Genomic DNA, 23081 nt, shown 5'->3' with positions numbered 1-23081 from the left:
ATGAGCTCTCTAAATCATGTATGTTAAAATCACCACAGCAGATTATGGGTTCAGGCCACTGAGCCAACTCTGCATCAAGAAACTGAAATACCTCAGGATCATCTTCAGTGGATCCATAGATGGTGGCTAATGTTATTTTCTGACCCCGAAAGGAAATTTCCGCTATAGCCCATCTTCCCCATTTATCCTCCTTCTTTTTCCCCACTACCATATCCCTGTGTCTACCCAAGATTGGTCTGATTTACTAAAACAAATACTGGTAGAATCTAGATGGCGTAAGTTGTTGGCTCTCTTTGTCAGTATAAAGTGCTTTGATTTGTGATCCGATATGTGTCAGTTCCACCTGTATCATATTATGTGTTGATGAGGACTGAGTTAATGTACTCCGTGCATGTTGTTCCTCCAGTGCAGCTAGTTAAACTCAGTGTGGCCACGTGGGCGTTCTTTAGCTTGTATTATCTTGCAATACAAAACCCCAGATGGTGTCCTTCAAAGTATCTTAAATGATATGGTTTGAGATTACTGGATATTCTCTGTTGGAAATGTCTTAGCGTGTCATTAATTGTGTAGTAAATGTTTCTTCCTTTAAAAGTGCAAGATTAAATGACCAACATGATCTATCTGTTATGCCAACATTAATTAGTATCTCTGGTGTTATTGGAGCATGGTCTGATACCCATATTAGATCATGGTATTTGACCGCTGAGCTAGTTAATAGGGTTCAACTTATTAGGAAATAGTCATTTCTAAAATATTGTTTGTCTACTGTTGAATAGTAAGAATGTACTTTGACATGGGGATGCTTCCAACTCCCATGGGTCGACAATATCAAATATACCTGTCATTGACGCATATAGTGTCCTTAACTCAAGACATGTAAGTATGCCAGTAAGCATATGTACTGTCAAGCTGTGGAGAACTCATCCAATTGCAATACCCTGCCACAATTACATTACACGTACTTACGACCGGGATTTCTTGTTCCAGGGAAAAAGATTATTTAAATATTTTTATTTTTCTCCTTTTTCTTGTTAACTTGCACATTGAGTTACAAAACAAATTTTTTTTTATACATTTTACAGATTATCACTGCTTTGAAGTTTTTCAAAACAATACAATCAATAACCAAAGTACATTTATATCACCAAATCATATATAAAAAAAAACCTAACCTTTGATATTCATCAAATTACTATGCCATCCTCTCTTTCCATTTGTTTATTGGTTCCCAAATTTTCAACCCCAGTCTCCTTCCCCTCTTCCCCTTCCGAGCATATATAGCTCTCTCAAGATTATAGCTAGCTAGCAAATTTGACAGCCATACTTGTAAATCAGGGGGTACCTTGTCCAACCATACTCTTGCAATTATTAATCTCAATATTGCCATTGCTACAAACATAAATTCTTTACGATCTAATCCAACATGATTATCTACTCCAAACAAGATCATCCTAGATGTTAGTTTAACTCTTATATCAAGAGTATTGTTAATAAAATCTTCTATACTTCGGATCAAGGTATATAACTGGGGGCAAGTAGCAAACATATGGATAATGTCGGCAGCTGCTGCATTACACCGTGGGCAAGTAATTCCAGTGGACCCTCCCCACTTAGCTATCCTAGCTGGGGTGTAATACAGTGAGAATAGCGTCTTATAGTGTTGCGATTGCAAAGGTCCAGAGCGCAAGATGGTACATCCCAAATTTAATGATTCTTGGAAACTTCCTGCATCCACTCCCAACTTTCCAACCCACTTAGTGCTAACTTTCTCCAAATCATCCACCTTCCCTTTGATTAGTATTGCATAAAAGGATCTAATTGTGCAATCCCCTCCTGCTTTTATCTTTTCCAAGAGTTCATTTTTATTAAACCCCTCCCTGCCACCTTGCTTGTGTGCTAAAAAACTCCTTACCTGCAAGTATTTGAAGACATCCTTTCTCTCGACCCCATATTTAACACAAAGATCTAAGAACTGGATTACCCCATCCCCATCTATTATATCCCCAATCTGCTCTATCCCTTTCTGTGTCCATCCCAAGATTGTTGAATCACCAAAAATTTCTATCGGAAAGGAACAGTTTTTGTAAAGCCTTACATACCTATTATATCTGCCCATTCCCATTCTTTTAAGAAATGTATTCCATATTCTAGTTGCTGCCATCATGGTCTTAAACCTTGTTCTTTTGTAGTATCCAAATTCTACTCTATTTAGCAAATTATTTTCTGCCTCCGCCCCCAGTATAATAGCATAAACTTCCGTGGACATGGTCCCAACCCTTGTATCACTTCCTCCACCCCCAATTATTCCCTGCATATATTGTAATGCAGCAGCCATCTGATACATCCGAAAGTCAGGGGCTCCCCAGCCCCCTCTCTCTCTGGGTAAAGTCATGTACCTATACGCTCTACGAGTCTTTCCATGTGCCCAGATAAATCTGTTCAGTATCCTTTCTATTAAATTAAACCATCTGGCTTCGAAAACTAAAGGAATACTACGAAAAAAATATAAAAATTTAGGTAGGATTAGCATTTTGACAACATTTGTGCATCCCATAAGGGAAAGGTGTAGGTTATTCATTCTTTCAAGTTCTTTTTTAACTTTGCCTATTAGAGGATCCAAATTCATCTCTACTACTCTCTCCAAACTTGCAGTTAGTGCTACTCCTAGATATACTGCTGAGTCAACCACCCTACTATCCACACACGGAGTATATCTATTCTTAATAATCTGGGTCTTTGTTCTATTTAAACTGTACCCTGATAGTTTCCCAAATTTCTGAGCCTCTAACTCTATCTCCTTTATAGCTAGAGTAGGGTTCGGAGTTAAAATTGCCACATCATCTGCGTAGGCTAAGGACTTCACCACATTTTCATTTCTTTTCATTGGAGGTATCCTTACATTCTCCTCCAACCTACGTAGTAAGGGTTCCAGGTATAGTGCGAACAATAGGGGAGAGGAAGGGCATCCCTGTCTGGTCCCCCTGGCTATTTTTACTTCATCTGAAAGCCCCCCATTCACCCTTATCCTTGCTGCTGGATTCTTATACAATACCTGGATCGCTTTTATAAAGGATTCACCCAACCCACACCATCTCATTACACACCAAAGATATTTCCAGTCCACCCTATCGAATGCCTTCTCGGCATCGAGGAAAAGTGCTGCTACAGGATCTCCTAATATTTCTGCATGATCAAATACTGTAATCACAGTTCTTACGTGTTGCGTAGTCCCTTTCCCAGGTATAAAGCCGTGCTGGATAGGGGTCACTAACTGCTCAATCACTCCTGCAAGTCTCTTTGCTAAAATCTTAGAATATATTTTGATATCCGAGTTCATTAATGTAATTGGCCTGTATGATCCTGGCATTTCTGGTGACTTTCCTTTTTTTTAAATTACTATTATATTAGCCCCCCCCCCAGGACTCTGGGCTAAGGTCTCCTACCTGTGCTTGTTGCATAATTATGCACATATCCGCTAAGAGTTCGTTTTTAAAAATCTGATAAAACTCTAGCGGAATTTGATCTGGCCCTGTTGCTTTACCTTTCGGCAGGCTATCAAGAGCTTCCTCCACCTCTCCTAGCAGTATTGGACTGTCCAATATTTCTTTATCCTCTTCTGAGATCGCCGGAGGGGGTATGTTATCCAAATACTCCTCAATCTCCCCCAAGTTTGGTACCTCTTCTGGAGTATATAAATCTGCGTAGAACTTCCTAAATACCTCTCTTACTGCATCAGTCTCCATAACCAGATTTCCCTGTATATCCCGTATTTCTTTTACTCCTGCTTCAGCTGCTCTCTGCCTAATTCTAGCTGCCAGCACCCGCCCTACCTTCTCACTAAGCTCATATGTCTTTTCCTTGTTGGACAAAAATTTGTCTACCGCCTGTCTAGCCAGGCCTTCCACTGCCTCTGCTTTTAATGCTATTATTCTAAGCAGACAATCCTCTAGAGGACTATTATTTCTTATTAACCTACTTAGATTCTCCTCCTCCCTTAGTAATTTATGCTCTACCAGCTCTCTCCTTTCCCTTTCTCTTTTTTGTCTTCCCAGCACAAAACTCAATGTTTCACCCCTTATTCCTGCCTTAAATGCATCCCAAACTACTCCTATAGCTGCTGTCCCCCTATTGATATCCCAGAACCCTTTAATCCATTTTGACATGTGCTCCTTATATGCAAGATCTCCTAAAAGTCCCCTCTCAAACGTCCATTGTGCAGGTGATCTTTGTAAGTAATTATTTTTAATGGTAAGTATTACTGGGCTGTGGTCTGAAATCACCCTTGGAAGTTTCTCAATCTGTGTCCCAGCTAACAAGCTACTAGTTATAAGAAAATAGTCCAACCTAACCAATATTTTATGTGGGGCCGAAAAAAAGGTACTTCCATCAAGATGTGGATGTAGTTTTATCCAAGGATCAATCAAAGAGTTATTCATAACCATATCCGCCAGTGCCCTGAACACCTTCCTTTTTCTCCCTCTATAAATTGCATCTATCTGTGTAAATGAGCTCTCTAAATCATGTATGTTAAAATCACCACAGCAGATTATGGGTTCAGGCCACTGAGCCAACTCTGCATCAAGAAACTGAAATACCTCAGGATCATCTTCAGTGGATCCATAGATGGTGGCTAATGTTATTTTCTGACCCCAAAAGGAAATTTCCGCTATAGCCCATCTTCCCCATTTATCCTCCTTCTTTTTCCCCACTACCATATCCCTGTGTCTACCCAAGATTGGTCTGATTTACTAAAACAAATACTGGTAGAATCTAGATGGCGTAAGTTGTTGGCTCTCTTTGTCAGTATAAAGTGCTTTGATTTGTGATCCGATATGTGTCAGTTCCACCTGTATCATATTATGTGTTGATGAGGACTGAGTTAATGTACTCCGTGCATGTTGTTCCTCCAGTGCAGCTAGTTAAACTCAGTGTGGCCACGTGGGCGTTCTTTAGCTTGTATTATCTTGCAATACAAAACCCCAGATGGTGTCCTTCAAAGTATCTTAAATGATATGGTTTGAGATTACTGGATATTCTCTGTTGGAAATGTCTTAGCGTGTCATTAATTGTGTAGTAAATGTTTCTTCCTTTAAAAGTGCAAGATTAAATGACCAACATGATCTATCTGTTATGCCAACATTAATTAGTATCTCTGGTGTTATTGGAGCATGGTCTGATACCCATATTAGATCATGGTATTTGACCGCTGAGCTAGTTAATAGGGTTCAACTTATTAGGAAATAGTCATTTCTAAAATATTGTTTGTCTACTGTTGAATAGTAAGAATGTACTTTGACATGGGGATGCTTCCAACTCCCATGGGTCGACAATATCAAATATACCTGTCATTGACGCATATAGTGTCCTTAACTCAAGACATGTAAGTATGCCAGTAAGCATATGTACTGTCAAGCTGTGGAGAACTCATCCAATTGCAATACCCTGCCACAATTACATTACACGTACTTACGACCGGGATTTCTTGTTCCAGGGAAAAAGATTATGGTGTATTATCATTTAGGCCATACATAGAACAGATGTGTATGTCACGGCTGCCCATCTTAATAGTCACAATAATCCAGTGACCATGGGGATCAGAAAAATTCCATTTGACCTTGAAAAATGAATCGAATAGTAGGTGTATATTAGTTTGTTTTTCAGACAACCCTGGTTTCTTGAAGACATACAAATCAGGTTTTTAGTGTCTTAACTTTCCCATTTTTTTTATTGTTTGACACTTGCAGTAAAACCCTTGACATTGAACCATATGACCCTTAGTGGCTTAGCCATAAAATGATGTATGTTATAAAGTATTAAGCATAAACAGCTTTTAAACAAACATTGTGTTTGACCTGTTTTTCCCTCTTTACCAACACTTTTAGCCCACATTCACTCACACATTCCTTCCCCCATCCTTGAATTGTTTAAGATAGGGTCAGTCCAGTTCCAATGCTGGAACAGGTTTCTTGCACATCGCCATATGTTTTTGCTGGACAGGCTGATTCGCATTCCTGACGGTTGCACTATGGCTTCTGGCAATAGTTCATGCCTTTAGTGCATGTATCTGGAATCAATTTATTTATCAATATGGTTTTCAATTTGTATTTTTGCCATGAATTTGCCTACTTCATCTGAAACAGGAGCATTATCCGCAATATGCAAATAATCCTGGAACATGATCATTTCCCCCTTCCATGCAATCTTCAAACTTGTTAGTTCTACGAGTGAAGCTGAGATGTTTGTTCCAACAAGAAATAGCAGCAATTTTCATAAGTAAAGCTGCTGCTGCCAACAATGTCAATGGTTTGTCCTAAGACAGAGTCTGCTCAACCTAAAACAATGATTGCTGAAGGTGGAGAGAAAAGCAGAGTTTTAAATGCCAGACTTAGTATAAACCCTGGAGAGCCGAGCAAAAAACATTATAAAACCCTGGAAACATTTAAATTGATAGAGCTATATTACAACCAACAAAGAAAAGGGGGTAGGAGAGGGGAGTATACTGATCAGTACTATGAGCACTATTGATGCCTCTACCAATGAAATCAATCAACCAAATAATATATAAACTTATTCTGGTGTGGTCTCTATGCCCAAGAGTATCTATGTGTTGGGAGAAAATAATTTGGAACATGGTGATCATGAAACTCTCACATTATATTAAAAAAATCCAAACTGTAATATTCCGTAATGTAATATAATCCTACCAACCAAAAGGCACCGTCCAGCTTCCTCCCAGATTCGCAAAAAGAACAATTGATGGACAGAATAAAGATCAATGTCATACATTCACCCGAGTACAGAGATCTGATTTGTTTGCTCACCGTGCCATTCCAGTTTGGACCTATCCATATGCAAATCAGTCTTGACCCTGCGCCCAATGGGAACAGTCCAGCCCGAACTGTCAGGCCAGTTCCTCCCTGGGCTAGAAACAAGCATCCTAGGACCGGTTTTGGGGTGTCAATCCTCATCAGCCAGGATAGCTTGACTCCAGTGGCATGGAGAGCATAGGACCCACTTCTGGGCATACCCGTCCCACTTGGTGACAAATGCAAAAAGAGCAATTGATGTACAGAATGAAGAACAATGTCATACATTCACCCCAGTACAGAGATATGGGCCTAAATCCATTGTTTTTTTGCTCACCATGCCATTCCTCTTTGGACCCAGCCATATGCACATCAGTCTTAACTCCGTGCTCAAAGGGAACAGTCCAACCCGAGCCGCCCCTGCCAGGTCCTCCCTGGACTGGAAACAAGCATCCTAGGACCGGTTTTGGGGTTTCACCCCTCGTCAGCCAGGATAGATGGACTCCAGAGGCATAGAGAGCACAGGACCCACGTCGGGGCATACCCATCCCACTCGGAATGACAAATGCAAAAAGAAAAATTGATGGACAGAATGCAGAACAATGTCATACATTCACCCCAGTACAGAGATTTCTGCCTAAATCCATAGTTTTTTTGCTCACAATGACATTCCAGCTTGGACCCAGCCATATGCAAATTAGTCTTGACCCTGCACCCAATGGGAACAGTCCAACCTGAGCTGCCAGGCCAGGTCCTCCCTGGATTGGAAACACGCATCCTAGGACCGGTTTCTGGGTTTCACCCCTCATCAGCCAGGATAGCTTGACTCCAGTGGCATGGAGAACAGGGGACCCATGTCTGGTCATACATGTCCCACCCAGAGCATCTAATACTCAAGATACTGAACATTTAATTACACACTTCAAAGGAACAGTGTCTTTAAGACCACCAGAGATGACTAACCTAGCACTGTTTTCGCAGGTATTGGAACCAATCTAATACTGGGGTCTGCTGAACCCAGCGAGGAGGGTCACGCCATCCTAGTAAATAGTTAGGATAATCCTAGGCATACCTGCAAATCACACACAGCTCAGTGGTGTGCTACCCAGGGCTCATCAGAATTGAAAAAAATCAGAACTTTGAAAAACCCCAAATTCATTTTTTATAACCAACCACAGAACCCAAATAAAACCTCACAGCTGCAATCTCCTGTTAATGCTGCCTTTGTACTACAGAGGGGTTGTAGATATTGACCACAATATCTCATTTGTATTTGAAACCTTGAGCGTAAATGTGAAGAAGGGAAAACCTCTCCAGGTGCAGTATTGTCAGGATAGTGGGTTCCCGGAAGTAACAGAAAATGAGGACAAGATCTTATCAAATGGATCACACAACTACTAAAATATGAGTTTGTTGAAGAAGAGAAAGATGACTATCCTTAATAACTGACAACATACAGGGCTCACAGAATACTCAATGTAACACTGAAGCATGGTGCTCCGCCACAAAATACTAATTGTTTAGTTTCAAGATTTTGTGATCAAGGAAAATATACTGAGTGTGACTAAGTCTCAGAAGAAAATCCAAACTACTGCAAGATATTTGTTCTTGATGTTTCCAAACTATTCTTTTCATATTGTTCAACGAGTTAAGAGAAATGAGAACTTCTCAGTATTAGCTCATTTTCTTCCAATTTCTCTTTTTTTCAGTGTTTATGTGCTGTTGCTGCACCTCAGATTGACATATAGTTTGACAACATTCAGCTCTCAATCAACCTCCTTAAAACTCTTGCTACCCAAAACGAGATATTCACCTTTTTCATGCAGTTATTTTGTAGGTAGATTTAGTGTTAAAGGTCTGAAACATAATCGTTGTTATAGAGATGTCCTCTTAAATGCCCTCTTTAAATGTGTGCAACCATGCTTTCAGGCAACTACTTCTTCCTCAATTATAAGTAACCTTGGGGTTCTTTGAAGCGCTATCTCTAGAACCACAGGTATCCTCTGTGATGAATCTGCTTTTCAACTTCTCACTCAGGAAATTCTTCTCATAGTTGGTTTACACGAAGTGGGAGAGCTTTCAAATAGAGCCAGTACTGGCAAGACTCATATATTCATAGACTGTCTTGTTCAGGGTTTATCTTGCTCCCCTGAAATCCCATTTTGATTTTATACAGACCTTACCGAATGTGGAAGCGCATTCCATGAATTAAGTTATGCCACTGTGTTCCTTACATTGGTTTCAACTTGCATTGTGAGTTTAAGATTTTGGGTATGACATAGTAGCCATTGTACGGTTGCGCTCCCTAATTCTCTGCGATAAAACAGCTTTTATACCTTCATGATCCTTGTCTGTCCTGATTCTAAAAGTCTCCAAAATCTGCAAATTGTAGGTTGTTTGTATAGCTAGCAATGCCCACAATATGGCAATGATGAGTAGCTGTCACCTAAGGATTAGCCAGAATGTCTGTTCCTTGAACCTCTTACAATTGACCTTCCCATGGCCTAGAAGCCCTGAGTAGAGGTCCTATGACCGTCCAGTGGTTCTGCTGTGAGTCCTCATAGCTTCAGGAACAGCACATCTATAATAGCAAGTAGAAGCGGTCATGATAGTTAAATTATGTTTGCTAAATGACTTTATGTATTGCTGTCACACGTAAGCTTTTTAGGACTGTCTACATAACACAACCTAACTACACTTGAGGGAAGATGCAAGATTAAAGCTACTTATTAAAAACCCATCTTTTCAACATTGTTTTTAATGTTTTGATGGATAAACAGGCTTCAGAGCGTAAGAGTATTGCGATAGAATCCCAAACCGCGGGTGCAGTGACTGGCTGTTTCCTTTTGCCCTACCCGAGTCCTTGCCTCCCAAGTCAATCAGCAGAGAAGGGTTGGATCAGGGGAGGACTGGTGCTTGCTTGCAACACCCACCACTCACGCAAACAAACTAGGCCTTTAGGTTTTTAAGCACACAGTGTAGAAGGAAAGTTGTGGCTCCTCAGGTGCCCTCATTCTACATGCAGCAGGCCACAAATGCAACCAGGGCAAGATCCAAACCGATTCCGATGCCACTGATAGAGTGTGCTCCTGTTAAGCTAATCTAGAGTGCTTAAAAATCAATGGCCCTATAAGAGAGCCTTCTGTGTTTTACTTGACACTGACATTCCTGCATGTCGGTCAAGTGGAATACCAGTTGGAACTTATCAGGCGTGTAGGAAAATGAGCTAATCAGACTATCCCCACAAAGATGAAGTCCTTTTATAGCCCGCGTTTGCTCAGATATTAGTGTCCACAGGTGGAAAATTCTGTAGATTCCGAACCATCTATTTCCAGTGAGTGAGCAAATTCTGTTATAGTGCATGCATTTCTGTAAAGTGAATCCTGGTGTGGGAATACAATGCTTGTTGTGGGTAGCATTGCAAGCTTCCTTGCAGTATCCAACATTCTGTATTATGCTTCCCAGGTTGTGTGTTAAGATTGTGTAGCTTCATTGCTCATTTATTCTGGATATCTCTGCTGTGACGACCTTAAGATGGTGAACTATAAAGCTATAAGGGCTGGGTGATCCAAGGTCACGCAAGTGGCGGCAATTGTAAATATACTATAAGGACACAAGCATGCGCACATTGTTGTCAGTCAGTAAATAAACTATATGAGCCTGCAAGTGATTTAAAAAATTCCAGCTCTGCTTCTAGTGGATCAGAGTTCGGAAAAGTTATTTGTAATGTACTTCATTAATGTGACAACTTTTAAACATGCCAACTACTATTCATGGAAGAACGCGTAGAAAATAAAACTGTCATTGTACAACACATTTGATAAAATATTTAATTATGTTATTATTTAACACATTGATTGCATAAGTAAAACCTGTAATGTCAGTCTTTCATAACAGTTTAAATTGTCTGGTTTTAATGTTGCTTTTACAAGCAATTGTATATTTGAAATTCTCCAGAGCGTTGAAAAAGTCAGCCTCTTCTTTTGCAAGATCCCGCAGCACGTGTGAATTAAATGGTTCTTTCTTCCCTGAAAGGTGTGCCTGCTGCTTCCTTGGTAACCCCTGCTGATGTCATCAAGACAAGACTGCAAGTGGCAGCTCGCGCCGGTCAGACGACATACAGCGGCCTTACCGACTGCTTCCGGAAGATTCTGAAGGAAGAGGGGCCCAGAGCTTTTTGGAAGGGAGCTGGAGGTATGGACATGCCCTTGAAATACTGCCTCAAGTTTAGTCTCTCGCAATCCAGGAAAGCCCTGAGAGCCCTCCCAGTAGGAGAGACCGCCCCAGTGTTTGAAATGTAAAAGCTAAGACTGATGCTGCGGAGCGAGGCCGCAGTTCTTCAGTCTCAAATCAGTCTTGTGCTGTTCGCGTTCATATCCCCCGCAACACAACAAAATAGGCATTTTGTGCGGTATTCTCTGCCCCGACTGCGGAGTCTCCACAGTTGTAAAGTTACTATTAAATCAAATTTTTGTGAATACCAAAAAAGAGTAAATTACAGAAACATGTAGGTTTACCCTGAGCCGGCCTTTGTTAAGATAGCGCCCTGGGCGTGGGCGGAGAGAAATGTATATTGCTGATTAGTAAGAGATGAAGTCCAACAAGCATGTGGTTCCTCTCTCCCAAAGCAAACAATGATTCCCCTTTTATGTTTTTTAAAAAACATGCAAATGTTACAAAAATGTATATCTGTCTAAGGTCTGTACCTAGCGATTTAAAAAATGTTGCATAAATCATTCCACTGCTAACAAACATGATATTCACTATAAAATGCTTCATAGTAGCCAAAACATGTTTGAATTAACGTTTGTTTTCAGAAAAGAACTACAGAGTTAATTGAGGGGAGGGAGGAGAGGCAGTTCGCATAGCGTGATCCATGGTATAAGACAAAATAACTTTGGTCAGTTAAAAAGTTTATGATTAAATGGTTCACTTAATAATGCAAACGCCGTCAGCACAAACAAACAAACAGTCCTTCCTCACGAATGCCTACATTTCATTAACACCTATGTTGGATAACCTACTGTCTTAAAAATTGAAGCAGAGGAAGAGAAAATACAGTTTTTGATTGGCCAATAACTAGTAAAATCATTCATGGAAATGGGGAGATCAACACACAGGCCTGATATATTAATTGGAACAAGAGTGGCAAATGATTAGGTTTTGAACGCAATGGTTTGGGAGAAGTCCACGAAATATGCTTTTTAAAGCAGACCTTACTGGAGAGCTGAATTTGAGAAGCATCCGTGCACCAGGCAGAAGTGTAGTTCTCCTCAAGAGAACACCCTTACTCTTATAAAGTACTTCGTATATGGATATATCTATGTTGTAAAATAAACGGAGGTATCGCGTTTTGTGGTCCACCTCAGGGTGCATCCAATTCTCTTGCCTGAAAAAGAATGTCATTCAGTCTTTTAAGGGAAAGGAGTGAGCCATAGGTCCTCAATCTAAGGGACTCATGCACCCAGAATTACTGATAGAGGCAGGATCTGTATTTTCTGGGTGAAATACGGTGGCATTCCAAAGTTTACCCCTGAGCAGTGACTTTTCAAATGGAAAACAACCTTGGGAATTGGAGTTACCACACCCGATTCCCTTGGTGATTTCCTATATTTATCTCAATTCACTCCCAGAAGTTTCACCAGCTTTTTGCTAGTAAAATATTCTCTGCCATAGTTTGTAATTCCGGAATCGACCATTAATCTGTTACTGGGTGAATCTAAAATTCCTGCCTTCCTCAGAATGAGGGCCATGGTGGGAAATGAAAGGTTCTTTGTTTAGAACAAGAGTATTTTTTAAACCGTATAGAGAGGGCTCCCTGTTTGAATTCCCATTGTTTGCAGTTGTATTATTCTTCAGCATTGGGTCTTTCATTGATTTACATTCTTTTGAATATTCCTCTGTTGTCAGGCTGGAAACTCTTCGTAGATTATGATTAATAGCAGTGCACCTGGACAGAAAACAACACTGGAAAAGGTATTGACAATATCCAAACAATACACCTCATTATGGTGCGAAGTATCTACTGCGCTTAGAGGCTCCTCCTGCCAGAGTTTTAACCACACGTCAGTGTGATGAGAACTCCCAGGAGCTCTGCTCCAGATGTCTCAGGACTCTTCATTCGTCTCTGAAATATTTTAACAGAATATCATTGGCAGTTCCTTAAGACTTGGTGATGCCAAAACCTTTTAGGCGATGATTATGTGTGAGGTGGGGCGGAATTTCCAAGTGGAACTACGCTGTGCCTGAACATGTCTGGCCCGTTGTAACTGCACCTGCTTTTCCAGGATGCGGGAACGCTGAACCGACTGTACGGACTGGAAATACCAGCCAATGAAATCACTAGAGGCTTCAATGCAACACTAGCCAGGCCTTGTATCACAGCCGCGCCTGACCTTTTTCTCTGAGAAACAGTGATCATGCAACACACACCCCTCAGAACCAGGGTCGGACTGAGAACCCAAAACAGCCCTGGAAATTTTGACGGACCATCCCCCCCCTCATCCCCTGGGGGAGGGAGGAGGGGGCAAGTGTGAAACATTGTTGCTTTTGTTACTAGAGGCCAATATTGCAGCACTGCTGCAAAACCGGCCCCCAGTAACATAACTGGACCCAACCAGTGCAAAATCGACCCCCCATCCTTCCAACCTCCCAGAAAAACACCTGATGCTCGCTATGGCCAGTTCGGCCCTGCGCAGAACTATCCTTCCCCTTCTCTTCCTCCCCCACTTTCTCTACCTCTGCCCTATGCAGACGACCCCCGCAGTCTACACAAACCCCACAGTCTACATGCTCAGAGCAAACAGTATAGGTGGGCTTTAAACCCCTCAGAATAGGGAATATAGTGTGAAAAAATGCACTGAAATTCCCTGGCCACATATTAATTCCTCATTACAATGGGTTTTACTCATAGTTGCATGGCCCTGACAAGGTGCTACCGCACTATTATAGTAATTACGTGTGCAGAGTTTGCACCCGCTAATGCTGTGCAACTTGTAATTGAAGCCTAAATAGACATATATACCACAACTGTATCGGGTTTTAATACCATTATGTACAAACAGAGCACTTTTATTTGTGGTCTAACTGTCATGATTTACTTGATAGATTTCTGAAATATTTGAGATCAAATGTGTTCACTGACTGTTTTCCACTTTTTTGTAATCATATATAAATATGCCGACTATATCTACAATTTACAATTCAATTTCAAATCTTTATTTCGATCACATGATCATAAAAGATGTACAAAATTACCACATGAGTTAAAATTCCAAGATATCAATATGTCATTAATGTTAAATACATTGAAAATTGAAAAGAAAATGGTAATTAAAAAGGGTGTCAGTGAATCGGAGTGGGAATTTTCAAGAGTCTCCAGCCATCTTTATCAGTAGGGTTCGGGCATACCACATTGCGGTTAGAAATTTTGCCAAGGCAAACACAATTGGCGGCGATAAATCGGTCTTTAAAACTCTGTATGCGGGTAAAAATGTTCTAAAACCCAAGTTGTTGAGAAGGGGGACAAGCCAGAATTTCCTGCTTTTCTGGTAGGCTCGACAGAAGAAAATCACATGCACATCGTTCTCCTTTGTGTGAGCACATACAGGACACGTCTCTATGGGAGACCGACCGGAACATGCTTTGGTAAAAGACATTAATGGAAGGGTCCCATACCTCCATTGCAGGAATAGTTTTCTTGTTAAGACAGGAGTCATGCCATCCAAAACGCTTTCAAGGTTATATGAGTCTTTAGTTGTGATGAAGCAGTGTGTCAGGGATCCCTCTCGTGCGCTATCCAGGGCTCGAAGCAGCATTTTATCATAATATGCTCTGGACAGCGCTTTCTTTGGAGTCCTGATACTTGTGCTTTCCAGATCTGACCACAATTCTGGTAGTCCAAGGGTCTCACAAGTTCTCTTGATATAATTTAACCAGGGGTTCTTGGTGGCATTGGGTAAGGATAGATATTCCTGTAGCTCAGTTCTATAGGAGGTGAGATCTTGGCTGCTCCAAAGACGGCGCCAAAATGTTAATTTAAATATACAGAAACCTTACCGGATGACCAATAGAACTCTGGTACTGAGTGATCCCACTTTCACTAAACTATGAATACACAGGCACACAATTAACTTTTATCCTGTAATTTTAAAAATATGTATCTTACAATGGGTTTTCAAGAAATGTGTCCTAGCTAAAAAATAAGAACCAAGAGTGCTTGTATTATTGTGTATACTTTCACGTGTGATTCACCGATACACAAACAACACAAAATGAACTTCTGTAATGACGATGTTTTGTTATTCCGAATTACAGATTTGGTTTGCAGTGCGAATACATGTTTCCCTCACGAGTGCCTTCCTAGCATGAAAAAATGACCTTCAAGTAAAACACAAAACTTATGCACTAAATACGAGACATTTCTGTTAGCATGCAAAGATATGAAAACCCAGTACAGTTGTGGTTAACCTCTCGCTTAAAAGCCTTTTCCATCATCAAACAGGGGTCTTTTTTATGACCAGAGATGGGCAATCTAAAACTTTCTATGATTTTTTCATACGAAAATACTTAAGAATTGCATTTTGTAAATACAGAAGGACCTTGCTCCAGTGAGCAGAACGGCTTGCCTTTAAGAGGGGGGGGGGGGGTGAGGGGGGGAGGATACACTTGCCACTTGACTTCTCCTGAAAGGATGCAGCAGGTAATTGAAAATCTACCCATGGTATTGCAGTTTAGGTCAGCAGTACCTGAGATACCGCTGGTCTAAATCAATATGTTATTTCCCCTAATCTAAGAGGGAGATCTTACATTCCAAAACATAGATGGCGGCCTGTTGGGCAGAGAGTGTGAAGGGCTGCGGGCTGCGCCAAGTCTTTCCTTCATAAATGTTACACAGGGGATGGTGCATTCCCGCTAAGCAGCTGAGCACTGCTCTTCAGCGTTCTTTCTTAGGTTTATCCTTGATCCCATCGCTGAAATACTTTTAAAATCTGCAATATTTAGGATTGTTTTATTGAAGTATTGCTTTTTTGAAATTTCTTAGCAATCCTGTTCCTTTGCTTCCCCTTGTGAGAAGAAAGCCTGGGCCAGTAAGAGGACCAGGATGATTTTTGGTGTAACGTTTTGGTTTAAATCAGAACAGTGCACTGGCATAAAGGTGCTCCTGCACGTGATTCAGTTTGTAATGAGTGTACTAAATCAAAATTAGAACTAATTCCATTGGTTGCAGTGACCACCATTTTTCTTTTCTTGTCAGTGTAGTATTGGCTGATCTGTCTATAGTCCCTTGTATATGTGGATATGGCCTAATATGGTAAGCGGACCCACGTCTCCTCCATGGGATTGGCTAACTCTGAATACCCACCTTCGGTATAGAGAAGCGAAAGGGTGAGGTCACTAGCCTCCAACTGAAGCACAGACAATAATGTGCCCCAATGTTTGGTATCAGTGTTTGGCTTCTCAACAGCAGCTCATTAGGGTGATCTGAACCAATGCAGATCTTGTTTACCTTTACATGATTGATGCAATAAAAACTGGCCACCCATTAAGCTCAGACTGAAATTACAGTACGGCTTACATTCATTAATGCGTCTCGTAGCATCAACACTTGAACTATATGAAATAAAGATTTATGTGTTGTTGGCAGTATATCTCCACCCCACAGTTGGTGATGATGCTCTCAAGACCTGAGCATTATGCGGAGGATAGTGGATGTCCCGCTTGCCCTGATTAGAGTGCCATTGACAGCAGTGCTCTTTATTATGGTGGATAGAACATCTTTCCATGCAACATGTCCCACATCCGCCCAGCTGTAAATTAGGTTTATAGTTTCCAGGCTTCCACTCTGAATTGCGCACTTTTACAGAAGCTTTGATGGGTCTTTTGACAGTGTTGGTGCAAACCTTAGTTTGCTTCCGTAGCAACAGTGATGTCTAGGTCCACCTGATAATGGACTGGCGACACCTAGGACATAAATGCAGTAATGAGCACTGATCAGAAACCGTGATCACTGCTCCTGACAAACCTTAACAAGCATTTTCCCCAACTCCCCCCATGTTGGAACTGGCACATTCTGGTTGGTTTGAGGCGAGTCCCTAGCCAGGCAGAACCTACCACTCCCTTCAGGAGTAGGTGGTTACAGTCACTGTATAACCTGCGCTCACCCTTGGCTACCTTGGCACTGAGCAGTCAGGCCTATCACAGAGGCAATGTGCAAAGCTTTGGCACAGCACTCGCACAATAAATAAACTGAGCATCACAAAAGAGACTTTTCACATGGTGTATGTGAATAAAGTTTCGATTCAACACTCCCACTTACTAACATAACTTGAACATCATATATTTCTGAGCATAAAGCACATTTGGATATATCACTAGCAGTACTAGGCCCAACTATGTTAAAATGACATCAGTAATATGCACACTTGGGAAAGATCCTATTTTATCCCCCCAGCACCCTTATGTGGTGCGAAACGTTGTCAGAACGAGACCCACCCTGGCAATTATTATAATTCAATACCACACAGTTATAGGGTGCACCCCTGATCACAACTATATCCGAAAAGTGTACACACAGATAATTACAACATTTTTGAAACAGCACGGTGTGGCAAGTCCTCACAGGTAAAAACCAATGTCAAATGTAGTATTCTTTTGGCAAGGAATCAACGTGTAAAGCAACACCGCCGTGTCATATCATTAACAGGCAGTCACTCCCACACACTCACTCAGCACCAATATGCGGTGACACGGATATCAGGCAGGTCTGTATGGAGCACACACACAGCAACGTAATGTGGTTCAACTGATATCCGGCAGGTCAGTGGATAACGCATACACAGACCCTGTGGCCCAAGTCCTCCTCCACCATTCAGCTAACCCCAACTACCCAACACCCACAACTGGAAATAAAGAAAACCTACCCCCTGATTCATGGCCTATCCTGGCCCGAATCACACTTACTCAGGGACAAAGGTGGGGAGTAGCTAGCAGGGTTAATTAGACAGCAGTTGACAAATAGGGGTTTCGCCACTACTCATGAAGTTCTCCCACGGTTGCAGAGCACAAGCAGGCTGAGGGCGATGGTAGTTCAATCAAGGGATTCCACACTGTGCCTTCGGGCACCAACCCAGTTCTGCGAAGCACAGGTGGTTGGAGGGGGGGGAGGGGGATGGTCACGTAGTCTCTTGACCTGCTTCTGATCCCTTTCGGAAGCATTCGATGGCCCAGTCAATTGCCCTGACCACCCAGGCCAAATCAGGGCAATACTACCTGGCAAAACAAATTTGTTAAGCCAGGTGTGGAGAGCACTGAGAGCACTGAAGGAACATTCAATGAATGGGGGATGAAGCAGGGAAGCCTCTCGGAAGAAGGAGGTAACCCTCAAACACACATCAATCAAAGTAGCACCCAGGCAATCTGGGCACAATAGAACATGAATCCGCTCCTTTGCACCTCTCTGGAAATGAGGCACAATGTCTGGTGTGCGTTGATACAAGTCTCATCAGATAGTTCCGGTCCCACACAATGAAGAGTTGCAAATTCCATACTTCCCTGGAAATGAGGTACAACGTGTGGTGCGCACTGATCTGAGTTGCACCAGACAATTCCGGTCACACACACAGGCACAAGTTCAGCAGTGCCATATGGGTAGAATGAGACACTACTATAGGTATGCCCTCACCTCCGAGGGTCACAACCTGTGAATCGAACCGCACTCTATGAACATGCAGATGGTGTGTCACATTAGAGAGATGCAGCACACTCGAAGTGGGCCATACAGGGCCCCTCAATCTTTGAATCCACTCACCACCAACAAGATGCTTATGCATGTTGAGGCCCCACAATCCATGGTCCACACTATTTAGATACGGGCATTGTTCTTGGGGCTCCACACCAGGTAATCCAGTCTCCAGTCACTTTACTTAGTTCCACGCTCATGCTGTGCTACCAGTTGGGATCCAGCAGACTATGTGGGCACTTAAGAGGGAACCGCTCTCCAGGTGTCGCAAGTAGATGGTGTGGGTCCCTCATGGGAGGTCTTTGATGTCCCTGAGACCTGCACAAGAGAACAGATGGCAAGCCAACAAGCCCTTAGAGAGCACATTTCAAAGTGCCACACAGCAGCAAGTAGTCAGCCCAGGCCAGCCACTCTTCAGGAAGGGTGCACAGTCCCTTCCAATGGCAACAATCCTCATTGAGCGCAACACATTCCTCTGACAGTGTGCAACACACAGTTCCAGGATCTTCGGTCCCTCATTCTCACACGAATATCTTTACCCTGCTGAGGTATGGCACCAGTACTTATGCTGTAGTGTCCCTTTCAAGTTGGGGGTGGTCCAGAGGTGTTCCCTTTGAACCACAGATGTCTCCCCTAAATTTCAGTCCTGCCTGCCATGGGGCCCTGGAATGCAGATCTTAGTCTTTAGTGGGCCATTATCTGGCTCCCATAGGCCATGTGTTCACACCTCTCTCTCCAATCTATCCAGCCAGGTCCTCAAATGGCAGGAGTCTGTTGTTCCAGTTGCATGCCAGTATCTATAGCTGTCTCTGGGGAATGAACAAATGCGCTCCTCCAGCCACCAGTGTGGACTGGAGTCAAACTAAAAGGCACACAAAGAGTTTTAGAGCAGAGAAATGTCCCCTTTCTAGAAGTGAAATTTCTAATCTATTAATGATAAATCCCTCTTTACTACAGGAGAGAATTTGTCATTGTGAATCAAATGCATTATGAGGCTGCTCCACCATAAGCCAATTTTGCAGATTGAAGTATTTTCAACCATTCCCCCATGTTAACCTACAGGAAGAGCAAATCTCCTAGGTAGTGAAACCATTGCTGGGAATTCTTCACTTCCTGGGCAGGGAACACACATGTGTACCTGCCCTGCCTTTCATCTACCACTTGCTGCACCCCTTAAGACTTATACCAGAGGTGCCTAGTGGCAGTGAAAGGTCCCCTCAGGATTGGCCAGTGGTTTAGAAGGGTCATTCTGAGCATCAGTGCAATTGTGCACTCACATGCCTGCAATGGCAGACTTGACACATGTTTAAAAACACCACAGGTGCAAGTACACACCCATAGGCCGTAAATGGCAGGCTTGAGGCATGTTTAAATCCATCAGGCATCAAGCGTAATTTCCTAACTTGTGTAGGAAGGGCGCACACACTTTCACACTGCATTTACAGTGGGAAAGTGCCCAGAGCCATGAGGCCACTAAAAGAGAGTCAGCAGCAAAACCCATTAGGAAATTAGGAAAAAAGCTAAGGTTTAGGGAAATACTACCTCAAACATATCAGTTCTAGCTGCTCCTCAAATCCAGTGATCATGGCAACTGATGCCTGGGGCAATTCTTGAGGTAAATATGGTGACCTTTCAGTTGACAGTCTCGAATGGGACTGGGAGGACAACCTGCACTCTTCTAAATGGAGGGTTCTACACAGTTTTGGGGGCAATCCAGGTATTTCATCATTCAGGACAGCATGGCGTTAGTGTGAATCGGCACCACCACCAGTATGAAGATCTATTTAGACATTCATCAGAGACCCACAAACAGAGCACTGACAGTGATTGTTGTCATTAGCACAGGATTGGGGGAGGAAATACATCTGATTTATCTGTGCATTGGGTATCAGAAACATGGACAAAATCAGATAATTTCCTCTTGAAAGGATTTACATGGTTTTTGTCTCTCCCCGGTAATAGTCACAGAGCTGTCCAAGAGGGTCTGTCCGAGATCCTGTGTAGGGCAGTTGGTCTTGCAGAACAGATACCCTTGTCTGTAATTGACCAACAAAAATGATTTTCACCTTTCCCTGTTCCTTCTAATTTTCCATCATTTAGCTTGCATAATAAGGATGAGAGTCCAGGTGATTGCAGTGGTTCTCTATAAGAGGAATATGGCTAGGTTTCACTTGCTCAAACAGTTGGCAACTGACCTGGAATGGATCCTGCTGCTCTCTCCACTATTTCATTGTCCAGGCATTATTGGTGTTTCAGAGGATTCCACTGTCTGCATAGAAAGGGTGAGGATAGGTTTACAACAACTGGGTCTCGCTACAGACCCTGTTGTGGTAGTTCAAGTTGCCCACAGTTATCCACCACATGGTCCTCCGATTATAATTGGGTATCCTTCAAGACCCAGAGTCCAGGCATGACATTCAGCCCTGGAAATCTAAGGGGCTTTTTGAATTGGAATTAGTTCAGGGGGCTTTTAGTTTGGGACGGTTTTCTTCCACAAGCAATGCTTAGTGATGATGGCTTCCTGTGAATCCTGTGTAATGTGACAGCTGCAGAAGAGTTTGAATATAAAAGGATGCACTTTGCAACTCATGTCTCTTTGAAGGACCAGGTTGACAACCTTAGTTGCTGTCTGCACTGCAGTGGGCTCATTTCAAGAGTTTCAATCAATCAATCAATCAGTGACATTTATAAAGCGCGCTACATACCCGTAGGGTCTCAAGGCGCTGGGGGGGGGGGGGGGGGGGGGGGGGGTGCCGCTACTGCTCGAACAGCCAGGTCTTCAGCTTCTTCCTGAAGGAGAGGTGGTCTTGGGTCAGGCGCAGGTCGGGAGGGAGGGAGTTCCAGGTCTTGGCGGCTAGGTAGGAGAAGGACCTTCCTCCTGTAGTTGCTCTTCGGATGCGGGGGACGGTGGCGAGGGCGTGGTTGGCTGATCGGAGGTGGCGTTTGGGAGCGTAGAAGTTGACTCGGCTGTTGAGGTAGCTCGGGCCTTGGTCGTGTAGGGCTTTGTGTGCGTGGGTGAGGAGGCGGAAGGTGACTCTCTTGCTGACGGGGAGCCAGTGGAGGTCTCTCAGATGTCCGGAGATGTGGCTGGTTCGTGGGATGTCGAGGATGAGTCTGGCTGAGGCGTTTTGGATCCGCTGGAGTCTCTTCTGGAGCTTGGCGGTGGTGCCGGCGTAGAGGGCGTTGCCGTAGTCCAGTCGGCTGGTGACGAGGGCCTGGGTGACGGTCTTCCTGGTCTCTGTGGGGATCCACCAGAAGATCTTCCGTAGCATGCGTAGGATGTTGAAGCACGCCGAGGAGACGTTGTTGACTTGCCTGGTCATGGAGAGGGAGGAGTCCAGGATGAAGCCCAGGTTTCGTGCATGGTCTGTCGGTTTGGGTGAGGTGCCCAGGGCGGGAGGCCACCAGGAGTCGTCCCAGGCGGAGGGTGAGGAGCCCAGGATGAGGACCTCCGTCTTGTCCGAGTTCAGTTTCAGGCGGCTGGTCGTCATCCACTCGGCTACCTCTTTCATCCCTTCGTGCAGGTTGGCTCTGGCGGTGGCGGGGTTGTTGGTCAGGGAGAGGATCAGCTGGGTGTCGTCGGCGTAGGAGATTATGCTGAGGTTGTGTTTGCGTACGATGGCCGCGAGGGGGCTCATGTAGACGTTGAAGAGGGTGGGGCTCAGAGATGATCCTTGGGGGACGCCGCAGATGACTTCGGAGGCCTCTGACTTGTATGGTGGTAGGCGGACTCTCTGTGTTCTTCCGTCGAGGAAGGAGATGATCCATTCCAGCGCCTTGTCCTGGATTCCGACGTTGCTGAGGCGCCGTACTAGGGTGCGGTGGCAGACCGTGTCGAAAGCCGCGGAGAGGTCTAGGAGGATGAGGGCCGCTGTTTCTCCATTGTCCATCAGGGCACGGATGTCATCGGTGGCGGCGATGAGGGCGGTCTCGGTGCTGTGATTGGCTCGGAAGCCGGACTGTGAGGGGTCGAGGGATCCGTTCGTCTCGAGGAAGGCGGCCATCTGCTTGTTGACGGTCTTCTCGATGACTTTGGCTGGAAACGGGAGAAGCGAGATGGGGCGGTAATTCTTGAGGTCGGTGGGGTCCGCTGTTGGTTTCTTGAGTAGAGCGCTGAGTTCGGCGTGCTTCCAGCTCTCCGGGAAGGTGGCGGTGTTGAAGGATGTGTTGATGATGTCTCGCAGGTGGGGTGCGATGACCGCGTCGGCCTTGTTGAAGACGTGGTGAGGGCAGGGGTCGGTCGGTGATCCGGAGTGGATGGAGTTCATCGTGCGGATGGTGTCTTCGGTGCTGATCGGGGTCCAGGCGTGGAGGGTGGTGGTGGGGGGTGGTTGTTCGGTCATGGTGTGCGTTGGTTGGTTGTCGAAGCTGCTGTGTATGTCTGTGATCTTGTTGTGGAAGTATGAAGCGAGGGAGTAGCAGAGGTCTTGCGATGGGGTGATGTCGTTGTTTCCTGCGCTGGGGTTGGAAAGCTCTTTCACGATGTTGAAGAGTTCCTTGCAGTTGTGTGCGTTGTTGTCCAACCGGTCCTTGAA

At 43.7% G+C, this 23081-nt stretch overlaps 1 protein-coding gene across 1 annotated transcript in view; it reads left to right on the top strand.

Annotated features, from left to right (window-relative positions):
* The window catches only part of SLC25A12 (solute carrier family 25 member 12), a 486415-nt gene that overhangs the window by 454648 nt on the left and 8686 nt on the right, over positions 1 to 23081 (top strand). Inside the window, exon 16 of the mRNA XM_086956111.1 lies at positions 10842 to 11000. Coding sequence (XP_086812237.1) covers positions 10842 to 11000 — 159 coding nt within the window. The remainder of the gene's footprint in view (positions 1 to 10841; positions 11001 to 23081) is intronic.

The sequence above is a fragment of the Lissotriton vulgaris genome, chromosome 2_1, assembly GCF_964263255.1.
Source record: "Lissotriton vulgaris chromosome 2_1, aLisVul1.2, whole genome shotgun sequence".
In the NCBI taxonomy this organism is placed as follows: domain Eukaryota; kingdom Metazoa; phylum Chordata; class Amphibia; order Caudata; family Salamandridae; genus Lissotriton; species Lissotriton vulgaris.
This window is presented reverse-complemented; position numbering and strand designations above follow the sequence as displayed.